Source organism: Symsagittifera roscoffensis, chromosome 6 (genome assembly GCF_963678635.1).
Source record: "Symsagittifera roscoffensis chromosome 6, txSymRosc1.1, whole genome shotgun sequence".
Lineage (NCBI taxonomy): Eukaryota > Metazoa > Xenacoelomorpha > Acoela > Convolutidae > Symsagittifera > Symsagittifera roscoffensis.
The window spans coordinates 17016878-17029437 of record NC_087067.1 but is presented as its reverse complement, the minus strand read 5'-3'; the positions used below and the strand labels follow the sequence as shown (position 1 = coordinate 17029437).

At 38.1% G+C, this 12560-nt stretch overlaps 3 protein-coding genes across 5 annotated transcripts in view; 2 read left to right on the top strand and 1 right to left on the bottom strand.

Annotated features, from left to right (window-relative positions):
• Positions 1-12560, top strand: part of LOC134847741 (nucleoside diphosphate kinase homolog 5-like) — a 98769-nt gene that overhangs the window by 1990 nt on the left and 84219 nt on the right. The window lies entirely within an intron of this gene.
• The window catches only part of LOC134847738 (uncharacterized), a 430557-nt gene that overhangs the window by 414760 nt on the left and 3237 nt on the right, over positions 1-12560 (bottom strand). The gene's annotated exons all lie outside the window — the stretch shown is intronic.
• On the top strand, positions 7142-8038 carry LOC134848620 (uncharacterized). Its single transcript, XM_063866138.1, has one exon. The coding sequence runs from the start codon at positions 7142-7144 to the stop codon at positions 8036-8038; it is 897 nt and encodes a 298-aa protein (XP_063722208.1).

Sequence of the window (12560 nt, the reverse complement as noted above, 5' to 3'; positions counted from 1 at the left end):
AGGTCTGACAACATTAAAAAAAATTAGGTCTTCTTTACTGAAAAATAGAATCGCATGATGAACCGGTTTAAAGAGAATTTTGAAATAAAAATTCCTGCCGATCTTAGAAGAAAATGCGAAACTAAGTTGATCTGCTCAGCTGAATTTACTTTGAAGAAGGCACTGTTTGCAGCTACTTAATTTTTTTTCTGTACAATTAAATAAACAGTAGGTCTAAAGTATCATAGTAACCGAAGTTACAGTCAGGGGTCCCATCATCACATTATCCAGACAAAATCCACGGAAATTTTAGATAAGGAAGAGTAAAATATAATGTGGATAGAAGTTAAGTGAGTGTGGTGGTTGGAAATCAAGCCAACCAGATTGAGAAAACTAACACCTGCACAGAATAAACCGGAGTCAAAAAGTTTGACCTGATATGAGGCTACGGGTATATCATATATTTATATAAAGCTGCACTTTTGTCTCCTTGGCTATATAAGAAAAACTTTTCTTCGAGATTAGTTTTGTCATTAATAGAGCCCAGTACACAGGCAGGTTTCGCAACCTGTATTACGAGGGAGATTCTCTGTTTAAGAAAACTACCTGCCCTGGGATCCTCGATACACGTTCACAAGTTCTTACAAAACTTATTCAGAAAATCCTCAGTGCTAATGCCGGCGGCACCTTGAACTTCAAAAGGCATTGGTTGAAAAACATATCCATCATTATTTAAATCTCTACATTTGTCCGGTTTTCGATCTTCAGCCTCGGCCGCCTTACAAACCGAGTCTGCGCTTATTTTATTAGAGATTAGGGAGTCAACTGCCGTTTCATCTCACACGAACTGCCTAGCAACAGCCCATGGGATGAGGGTTAAATCGTCTGGTCGCTTCTGATCTGTAAATGCTGTGGCTCTAAAACAGAAGGAATGTGAGTGGAGGCGAGACTTTGCTTTAAAAGGTCATTCAAAAAAGCAAAGAGCCTCCGTGCTCTTTTGAGACAAGATAGGCCATGCCATCCATCTTCGGTTATATCTCTTCTCCAAACCCATCTGTTTTTCACAAAATTTTGAAAGTAGGCGGAGTCAAATGGTAATTCTAACCTGCTGATTCGACTATTTCAATCTTAAATTTTTACACGGCATGACATTCAACCATTGCGATCAGAACTATCCCTGTTAAGCACTGAATCTTTTTATATCAGTAGGTTTTAAACCATTTCAAAACCATTTGAGAAACTTCTTTATCAAAAATGGGTTTTGTCTTATTTTTTTGCAATTTGTTTTCCGACACCTCATCACATTTGGTGAACCATTTCAAAGTTCTAACGCATCATCATATGTTCCATCCTCGTGCTTCAAACGGAATATACTATTTAAGTTAGCTTTCGCTCTTACGGCTGAGGCTAAGAAAGCAGGCAAAGCTAGTAGAAGAGCGAGAGATACACCCAAGCCACCTTTAACTAACGGAAAAACAGCTTGCAAAATTTAGCTTTCATTCATTTTTACAATTGCTACCTTACATAAAGCGTTTTTTTCCAAAAATTGACTTCACAATCAACAGGGATTTATACGCAAAAAATATAGGAGGTTCGTCATGTTACAGCATATTTTTCGTCATGATAAGCTGAATGCACTTTGGGGTGAAAACCACAAAGTGCATTCAGCTTATCAAAACTTCCAAATTTTTTTCCAGCACAGCTATTTTGTCATTTTAGCAGTTTTTGTTGGCGGCAAAAAGTGCCTATAAGGGAGTTCAAGACTACAAGTTCATATGGATTTGATATTTATTTTTGGACAGACTGTTTGAATCTGGCCTATAATTGTTTTGTAGTGCAAATTTTTGGCCTGTCATAGAAAACATAGCTCCCATTTTTCTGTGTTAAAGCTTAAGTCGTAGTCTTTTTCTGGTTTCAGTAACTTTTAAGGTTTCGGAGCACTATCTTGCAGTCGTCGGCTACATTTTCATCATCTAATTACCAAACGTTTATTTTGGAATCAAGCTTTTTCACTAGCGTCTGTATTTTTTCACCTTGTTGTGTTCCGTCCTCCGGCATTATGATGGAGTATCTGTAAAAAAGATAAGTCGGTTTACTGTAGGCGCAATGAGTATATTGTACAACTCCGGGTGCTACGAAAAAACGTGATTCAGCATAGTTTTTCAATTCAGCGCATATCAAATGCATTGATAAAATTGAAATGAAAGAAATCTGAGCACTTTGGGTTGTCATCACGCTCTGTCATTTTTCTAAAAGAGTATGCAGCAATTTCAGCTTCAGGTTTAAGACCACAACCTATTTGAAATTTCTCAAAAAAATTTGTGGCTCTGAGAGACCCTTGCTTCCTGTGCATTTAGACGCGATGCGTCTGAGCGTGTTGCCGATGACAATGTGTCTGTTTTAACGAGAGCGATAATTTTTGCTCCAAAAAAAGGTCTCAGCTGAGCAGTTATTTTACTTTCACCAAAAAGTTTTCGGAGCGTAAAAAGCGATTTCAGGAAATTGAGCCTCGCGTTGCCGTTTGATTTATTAATACGTCTTCAAAATCTTGAGGATCAATCTTGTCCAGACTGACTCTCGAACCATTTGGAAAAAACATGGTTGCTTTTTACACCTCAAACTCAATTAAGAAAAAAACTATCAACGTTTTCCGGGTTTGGGGAGTTTATATCAGCTCTTTTCGGGTGTTTAGATACCAATGTTTTATAGTTAGGAATCTTGTCATCTAAACCGGCCAGCCTTATTCCTCCTTTTATATTTCCATCAACGATCTTGCTGCTGATTAGCTCCATTCTCTGCTCAAGATCTATCTATGGAGTGCTTGACCCTTGAGGAAGGGGCTTAGGCATTGCAACAATTTTGGCTCTGAGTGGTTTTTTTTATTTTAAGATCTCATAGCTGTCGTTCGTTTACGACCCTTTCTTTTGATTTTTCAAGAATAACAAGACCGACGTCAAAAGAACCAGCCAATAAGTAACAATTTCTACATTTTCTTTTCTAAACTAAAATCAAAAGTATCTAACAAGATTTCATGTTGTCGATGTAACTCCACCTATGTTGACCAAATGGTTCGACATCTAGCCACTAGAGTTGAAGAAAACCGTAAAGAGGACTCACCTGTCGGAAAACACCTAAGGCAGTGTGGAAATGAGAGCTTGAGCGCTGGAATGTCAAGAGAGGTTATAGACCAAGCTAACACAAACGTCAAGCTACTGACATTAGAAGCACGTCACATCTGGAAGGAGAAACCGCGAATAAACACGTGCGATGAATTCAGGAGCAAGGAACTGACCTCCAAGTTATAGTTTTGAAAACGCCTTTCTGGCTAACACAAAAACAAATAACCCTCAAAACAAAAAAATTGACATAGTTCGAAATTGGATCTTAAGACAAATCAAAAAATTAAGTTTAATTTTAATTTAATCGGAAGGAAGAGAAAACTAATAGAAAGTCTCAGAAACTAAAGTCTAGTCATATAATTAGAGAGAGAGAGAGAAAGAGAGAGAAAGACACTGTAATTAATGTATAGACAAAGCATAATGATAAGTAAACAAAATAATGTAACTTATAAAAGTATACTTTGTAGAACGTAAGAGATTAATGTGGCAGCGCTAAAATTTTGTTGAAATTTGAGTTTAAAGGTTATAAATTAAACCCGAAATCTCACCGAGAATGATTGTTGCTTATTTAGATATTTGAGTTTATTTGGATCTCTAAAAAAAATGTTCAGTCGACTTTTGACAACATGTAGAATTAAATTAATACGCCAATTATCTGACGATAGTGAGTCATAGTTTACAGAAGTCATATAGAAAAAAAATTAACTGAAAAAAACACATGAATTTTTTCTTTGAAAGACAATAATGTTATTCAAACTAATTCGATAATTGGCTGTTGGTAAGAACGCGTCATGTTTAAAAGGTTCTCTTTCATTTTAATGTACTGAAACAAATAACATAGTGAATTAAGTTTCAGAGTTTTCCTGACACTGACTCCACCTTTGCTTAGTCTGAGTTCTTTGGACGACCTCAATTTCGAACAAAAAAAACTCGTTTTAAGGCCCAATTGATCCGTTTTTCTAAGGATAATAATAAAGCATTGGACTTTTGTTGATTTATTAGAAATGAATGGTCCAAATAGACCAAAACAAAAGTCTAGAGAAGCATATTTAAGGCTCCAGTCTGTATCTGCTTTTCAATACTATCGATTGTTCTAGTTGCTATAGCCATAAGTTTCAAAGTAGTTTTAGCCTGGCTTGGTAAATTTTTTTCTAAGTTTATGCCTTTGCATTCGGTTGTTTCTGTGACCAATATGTTTCCGATGCTTATATAGTGGGTCTCGCTACCCCTTTTGTCTTTTTTCTTACAAAAGGTTAGAATTTTGGTTTTCAGTGCAATTAAAAAAACAAATGCTGGGAATTATACAATTCTTCGAGGGAAGTCATGTTTTTCTGTAAAATACATAAAACTGATGCAGAATTTATGTCATTAGAAAAAACCAGACAATCGTCTGCATATTAAACTATTTCAGTTTGTCTAACTAGCCTAATTGGAATGGCTTTAAGATAAATGTTGATTAGTAGAGGTCAGAGAACAGTAAACACCTTGCGGTACTCCTTGTTTGAGTTCAACCCAGTCAGAAATTGTTTCTTCAAATATTACCGGTCGTAACTTTCTTTCTTACAGTTTCTAATTAGCTTCAGCGATGATCATGATAAGTTCAGTGTTATTAAATCACTCAATAAAATTTCGTTGGATATTGAATCGAAGGTCTCCGAAAGATCAAGTGAACTATTCGAGAAATGAACTACTTTAGTAGCTGCACAATTTCATTCTTTATTAATTCAGTAGAGCAGAAAACTGCATTAATTGTCGAAAAAATTTATCTGAAACCGAATTGAAGAATATTCAATAAAATGTTTTGATTTCGAAGCAACGTTTTTTGTTTATATAAAGTTTTCTCATATTTTTTTGAGAAAGCTGTTGTAATTAATTCAGTTCCACAATTTTTAGTATTTAGATTATCACCCATTCTAAATATGGGAGTCACATAGCAGTTTTCATATCATCAGGAAAAACTGTTTTGAAAAAACATTGGTTCATGACAGTGTTCAAATGTTGCATAACGATTGTTTTTCCATAAATTGTGGCCCATGGGTTAACCTTGCTGGCTCCCAGTGACTCTTTAACCTTCAGTTCTTTTATATCGAAACAAACTTTTCGAGATATTTAACGAAAGTTAAACTCTGGTTTTTTAGTAAATAAGTTGATACAGATGGTGAGATTGACTTAGAATAAAAAAAATACCTAGTTTTGAAAATGAATTTTTTTCGACAATAACATCTCCAAATGATTTTTTCAAAGAAAAAACAGCTAAGACACTTTCTGAGCATCTCAATTTAATAATGAAGTACTAACGAGAATGCATTAACTTTAAATCATTAAAACACGACTTAGTATGGTCTCTTGTTTAGTTACTATCATTTTACTCAAATTCTTTTTCGAAGTGTTATTAGCAGACCAGCTACTTTAACTAGGATTACTTTTATAAGACGAATACAATTGTTCGCGTCGCTTCAGTTCTGTCTTGCATTCGTGATCGAACCGTTTTTCTTCCAGTTAAGGGGAAAATATTTTGTTTCGATGATATATTTGTGCGAGTGGTGCATGCTTCTCCAATGCAAGAGAAATGAAATGATGTGCCATTCTCCCGGATTGGCTTGGTTGAACACTCCGACGAGAAAAAAACGGACTCAAATGACGTTAAAAACAAATTCGTGATGGAAAAGAGGATCGGAATGTTCTGGAGTTTTTAAATTTCAAAATTTCGATTTTCAGCGGATTGTTTCTGAGAAATGCGGGAGCGGCCATTTGAAACAAAAAAAGAGCAAAAAACACAACGAACGAACATGTCGATAAAAACAAGGGAAAAAAGGAGTCCCCTATCGCGACGATCACGCACGATAAGGCACTTAACTGAAGCAGATAAGAAAAGGAGGCTTCAGTGGGACAGCCGGAGTGGATCCGTACACTCCCGTACCACGAGGTTGAGGAGATAAGAGCGTTATCTCAGTAGGAGAACAGAAGTGGAGGCCCTGTGCCCATAGACTCAAAAAACTGCAATATACACTTTTTAGCTGCTGTGATGCCCTCAGTAGCTGAATTAACTCCAATTTTATGTTGTATATTCAGAGCATGAGTAACTAGGAAGAGAAAAAGGTCAATCCATCTCCAATGGATTTAGTGTATAACTGTCACTAAAAACATAGGAATTAATGGATGTCGAGCCGTGTTTTAATAATAGTCTTGTAATCTGGGGATCGGAGACCCAGTTATGCGGTTATTTTTGCATGTAAACGAAAGCTGATCAAAAGTCGTTTGGTTGATGGCCTAAAAATGGTAACTTTTTTACTTAGCCCAAAACGGGGAATTCAAAACCGTGAAAAATTGGTATCGGTATTGACAGAATCAGGTATTGTTATTGATCAAAACCAGGTCCTGGTATTGTTTTTGGTATTGATCAATACCAGGTCCCTCGTAATGGTATTGATCAAAACAAGGTTCTTGGTGTTCTGAATTGTCTTAGATCACTAGAAAATCACAAAAATCATTGTAAGGCTAAATTTTTCAGGGGATTTGACTGACATATACAAGAGATATATGTAGAAAAACTCTTAAACTAATATGTAGAAAAACATAAAACATTTCAGAAAATCAATTTTCAGAATATAAGTAGAAACTCTGCGTTCTTTGTGATGAAAACGTTGCGAGCATGGTGCTCAGCAGTCATTCTGTTTTGCACGTTGTTTTTTGAGTACTTGCGTAGCGAAAAAAGACACTCAGGATCTACGCTCGCTTGTCGAAAACTTTTCATGTAGTCTTCAACGCGGAAATCGTCCTTGTTGAAGCCTAAAAAAGACATCTCAGCTTTCTACTTGAACCAAATCTACGATTGAACTGATTTACTTATTTAAAACCGCAATTAACAAAAATCAATTGACTTCTATCTATAACTCATGAAATAATTTACACTCTTTGCGAATCACTAGTTTTATTCAGTCGGATTGGTGATTTTTCGTTTCCCAATTTTTGCAGCACAACATTTTTGGTGCAACGCGACACACGAACGAACCAAAGATTAGAAACAAAGAGGAAAGTTTAAAATGTCAACACCTGCTAGTGACATGAGCAACGTGACGCTCAATCTTCCTACTTTGAAGCGATCAAGAAGTGCTAACATCGGTGTCATTACCCGATCGGAAAATGCCGTCTCAGCAATCTTCAACAAAGAGGCATCTGCTCTAACCTACAAGGAAATTGGAACTCTCAATGCCAATCTCACGATGTGTGAACGAAAGAAAAAGGAACTGGAAGAGCTTAATCAGCAAATTTCAAATGTTCTAAACGATGATGAAGATGCACTTGAAGTTGAATTGGAAGAAGCTGAGAAAATCTACCTTCAAGTAGATTGTTTGATGGAAATGATCTCAACCATGTTAGATGACCGAGGAAAATATTCAACTGAATCGGGCAAAGATGACGACAGCGCAAGCGGAACAGGATCCTACAAATCCACTTCCCAACGTGGTGCTGGTCGAAATCAAGATACTTGCCTGAATTTGCCGAAACTGAATTCGCCAACATTTAGCGGAAGGTATGATCAATGGCTACCTTTCTTAGATTCCTTTGATGGAGCAGTTCACTCAAATGCATCGCTGTCTGATGTTCAGAAACTGCAATACCTAAAGGGTGCCCTCAAGGATGAACCGTTTCGTTTGCTATCCCACTTGCCTACTACAAACGCGAACTACTCAGTCGCAAGGGAACTTCTAAAGGATCGATATGCTGATGTCAAGATGATCTCACACGCTCACTTGGAAGCAATTTTTGAACTCACTCTAATGAAGCATGAGTCATCCGCTGCAATATGTCGCTTGATTATTACCTACACGGAAAACACGATGGCACTGTCAGGACTTGGACTAAAAATTGATCAATGCGATTTGATCTGGGTTCACGTTTTGGCCGAGAAATTAGATCCTGAAACTAGAAGACAATGAGATTTTTCTGCGCTGGAAGTGACTTGCCAAAAATCAAACAGATGAAGAAGTTCTTGGAGGAACGATCTCGCGCCCTAGAAGCTACGAAGGACCTCCAGTTACCTTCAATTCAAAGAAAAAATCATCAAGGAAATTCAGACCAATCTGGAAACTCTAAGAAAGATGACAAGGTACAGACATACCACACAAACTCTGTTAAGACGATCATCTGCCCATGCTCCAGTGGTGATCACTGCGTGTATCAATGCACAAAATTTCAGGAAATGTCTATTTCCAATAGAAGACAAGAAGCCAAATCAAAGCGATTATGCTTCAGTTGCCTGTCCCTTGGACACCAAAATTATGAGTGCAAGTCAAATTCAATGTGCCAAACCTGTCGAAAGGGTCATCACTCGTTACTTCACATCCATACATACCCAAACAAGCAACCGGGTTCTGAAAATAAGTTTGCGGGTCACGGGGGTACTGGGAACTGTACTAATTGAGGTGAAAACTGCAAATGGCGGTTATCACAATGGTCGAGCCTTACTGGACAGCGGATCTGAATGCAGTTTCGTTACAACCAGCTGTGCTAACTGATTCAAGCTACCAATCAAGAAACTCGAGTTGGCGGAGGATTAAAAACTGTGAAATCTGGCTCTGTCAATCTGGAAACAAAGGATTCTCAGAATCAATCTCTACATACTGAAGCCTTCACTCTTCAAAAACTTTCTGGCTACCTGCCCAGAGAACGGGTGAATATACCTAACAGTTTGGATATCACACGTCTTAAGCTCTCGGACCCAGACTTTGATAAACCAAAGGAAATCGATATAATCCTAGGCTGTGATGTCTACAACGACATTGTTGGCTGCGAAAAGAGTAAGCTTACAGACAAGTTTTATGCACGTGACACTCTATTTGGTTGGATGATTAGCGGTAGAACACCCGGTCCTCCAACAACCTTCTTCAAGTCATTTCATGTGTCTATTGACGATAGTCTAAGGAAATTTTGGGAATTAGAAGAGATTCCTGATTTCAAAAAGACAACAACAGAAGAAGATCGATGTGAATCTCACTATAAGGAAACAACCATACTACAAAACGGACAATTCACCGTGCAGCTGCCTTTCAAGCCCAATAGTCAACTTGGCGACAGTTTAGCACAAGCAAAACGCAGATTCAATTATCTCGAGCGACGACTGGAACAGAATCCAGAACTAAAAGATCGCTATACCGCATTCATAGACAAATTTCTGGATATGGGGCATATGGAGTACATACCGCCTGGAGAAATCGAAAAGCCAGTTGATAGCGTATATTATCTGCCACATCACTGCGTTTTCAAGGAAGATTCTACTACCACAAAGCTACGTGTAGTTTTCGACGGATCTGCAACAACATCAATCGGACAATCACTCAACGACACTTTGATGGTTGGTCCCACGGTACAAGACGACCTCTACTCGATAATCATGCGCTTCAGGTTCTACCCAATTGCTTTATCAACAGATATCGCAAAAATGTACCGACAAGATGCTCTAGAGGACAAATCGAATGATTTCCATCGCATACTTTGGAGATCAAATAAATCAAGCATCTCAGGATGATACGTGTTACATATGGAATAATTTTGTCGGCTTTTCACTCAACAAGATGCCTCAATGAAGTATCAGATCAATCTAAGAACCCAATGATCAAAGAAAGTCTCAAAAATTGTTTCCATGTAGACGACTTTCTTGGTGGCGCTAATGATAAGCATAAAGCAGAAAGACTCATCTCTGATTTATGCGAAGAGCTGAACTCTAATGAATTCCCTCTACGAAAATAGACTTCAAGCAATGCTAAAATAATTGAAGGATTGTCAGAACATCTCCGCGAAAAATCGGATGTGCTGGAACTTTTCTCTGACGAATACAAAATCAAGGCGCTAGGAGTCAGTTGGAAGCCCAATAAGGACATCTTTTGTTTTTCAACTGCCTACCAGAGCTGAAACTGCTTACAAAGAGGACTCTTCTGTCCACAATTTCAAAATTGTTTGATCCGATGGGATGGCTAGCCCCATTCATCATCAATTTCAATTGTCTCATGCAACAGCTATGGGTCCAAGGTTTTGATTGGGATTCTGAAGTCGATCAGAAAACCAAGTAAAAATGATATGAGCTCACCGGAACTTTGCCTCAACTACTGGAACTACAGATACCAAGATCTATGAGCTCACATCCAATAAAGGAGGGTCAACTTCACGTATTCTGTGATGCTTCCGAAAAAGCATATGCAGCCGCAATCTATGCAAGAATTGCCAATGATGATGGCAAAACTTTTGCGTATCTACTGACCTCCAAAACAAAGGTTGCTCCGGTCAAAGCAATCTCTGTTCCCAAATTAGAGCTCCTTAAGTCAGTTCATTCAATTTTGAGGAAAACAAATCTCAAGATAACTTCACACGCCCGGACTGATTCAACAATTGTCTTGCAATGGCTTGCTCAACTTCAAGAACGTGGAACACTTTTGTTGCAAACAGAGTTTCACAAATACAAGAGACCCTACCCAGAAGTGATTGGAAACACGTGCCAACAGCAGTAAATCCAGCTGATTTAGCCTCTCGTGGTGTATTAGCGGACACATTAATATCTTCCTCACTCTGGTGGAATGGACCAGATTGGCTGAACAAGGATGAAAGGCACTGGCCCAACCTACTACCATCTCTAGTTGAAGCACCTGAAAAACGAACCAAAGCCAAAACTAATGCAGAAAGTGAACAAATTCGAGCTGTTCTCGCAAATCATGCTCAAAACGAAGAAATGACGGATGGAATTTTTCGTTTAAAGGACTACAGCACTTGGAACAAGACAGTAGGCATCGCGTGCTATGTACTATCATTTGTTCAACATCTTAAGCATAGAATATCGACAAACTATCGGAAGCGGCTCAGATCTAAGCGGACATCTGATGTACAACTTGAAGAAGATTGTCTTAGTCCTAAAAATAGAATCATGGCAAAAATGCCAATTCTTCGTTTAGACCAAGAAATACAATTCAAATCAGAGCCAAATTGTCTGAAGGTGAAAATGGAGCTGAGTAAAACATCGAAACTACTCAATCTTAGTCCGTTTTTTGACAAGGATTACGATCTACTAAGAGTTGGAGGCAGACTTTCACAATCGAACTACCCAACAGACTAGAAGTTTCCAATACTCGTTTCAGAAAAATCTGATTTAGTATCCCTACTTATACGCAAATATCATGAAGATACTCTTCATGGCGGGGGGCAATTAGTACTGAACACAATGAGAGAGGAAGTTTGGATTGTCGGAGGCCGTGATCTAGTTCGACAGTTCATTAGAAGATGCATGAGATGTGTCCGATTTAGTCAGCAAACTACTTCTCAATTCATGGCTGATCTTCCTACAGAAAGAATAACACCCGCAAAACCATTTGCTCAATGTGGAATAGACTTTCCTGGTCCCTTTGAAATTAAGGAAGCAGGGGTCTCAAAAATTTATGTTGCCGTCTTTGTTTGTCTCGCGACAAAATCTATTCATTTGGAAATGGTTACTCGTCTAACCAAAAAAGCATTCATCCTTTCATTGAAATGATTTACTGCACGCCGTGGCAAACCTGAGAAGATCTTAAGTGACAATGGAAGCAATTTTATCGGGGCTCGAAATGATCTGATCAAAATCAAGGAACTGCTCGACAAAAATGGAACGGACAAATCAGTTGTTAGTTTCGTCAATAGCCAAGGAACTGAATGGGTCACCATCCCTCCTCGTGCTCCTCACTTTGGAGGACTCTGGGAAGCAGCTGTAAAAAGCATGAAGAGAAATATGCGAAAAGTTATAGGACTGCAACGTCTCAGTTTTGAAGAATTTCTTACAATTCTTAATCAAATTGAAGCTGTGTTAAACTCATGACCATTGTATCCAAAGTCAAGTGATCCTAAATACCCAACTCCGCTGACACACGCTCATTTTCTGATACGGGAATCATTGCTAACTCTTCCCTCTGCTGACATCCAAGTTTCAACCAATGTACGATATCGACTATTACAGAATATGATCAAGGATTTCTGGAAAATTTGGAAAAAAGATTACCTTATAACGCTACAAATACGGAAAACATAGTTCACGGATGGCCCAGAATTTAAAGTTGGCAACCTAGTCCCACTTGCCGAAGACAATGAACGACCGCTAGAATGGAAAACTGGACGAATCATAGAAGTTTATCCTGGAAATGACTCAATTGTTCGAGTGGTAAAAGTGAAGACCACAACTGATGAAAACATACGCCCAGTCGCGAAGCTGCGGAAGCTACCAGTACAGCAACCAAGTCATATCCAATGGGCAGTTCATTTAAAACAAGGACTTTATAGTGCTAAAAATCGAAAAATATCAAAAATGTGCAGTTTTCAAATTTTAAGTGGTAGTACCCCCATGACCCTTTTGAAAGTAGGAACCTAAATTACCCTCTATGCAATACAAAATGGTCTGAATTGTTCATATTGACCACTTTCATGTAAATTCCCAATGTTGTAAACTCC

What these genes read in the sequence shown, in the direction of transcription:
- LOC134848620 (XM_063866138.1), top strand. Translation starts at nt 7,142, where the DNA reads ATGTCAACACCTGCTAGTGACATGAGCAACGTGACGCTCAATCTTCCT.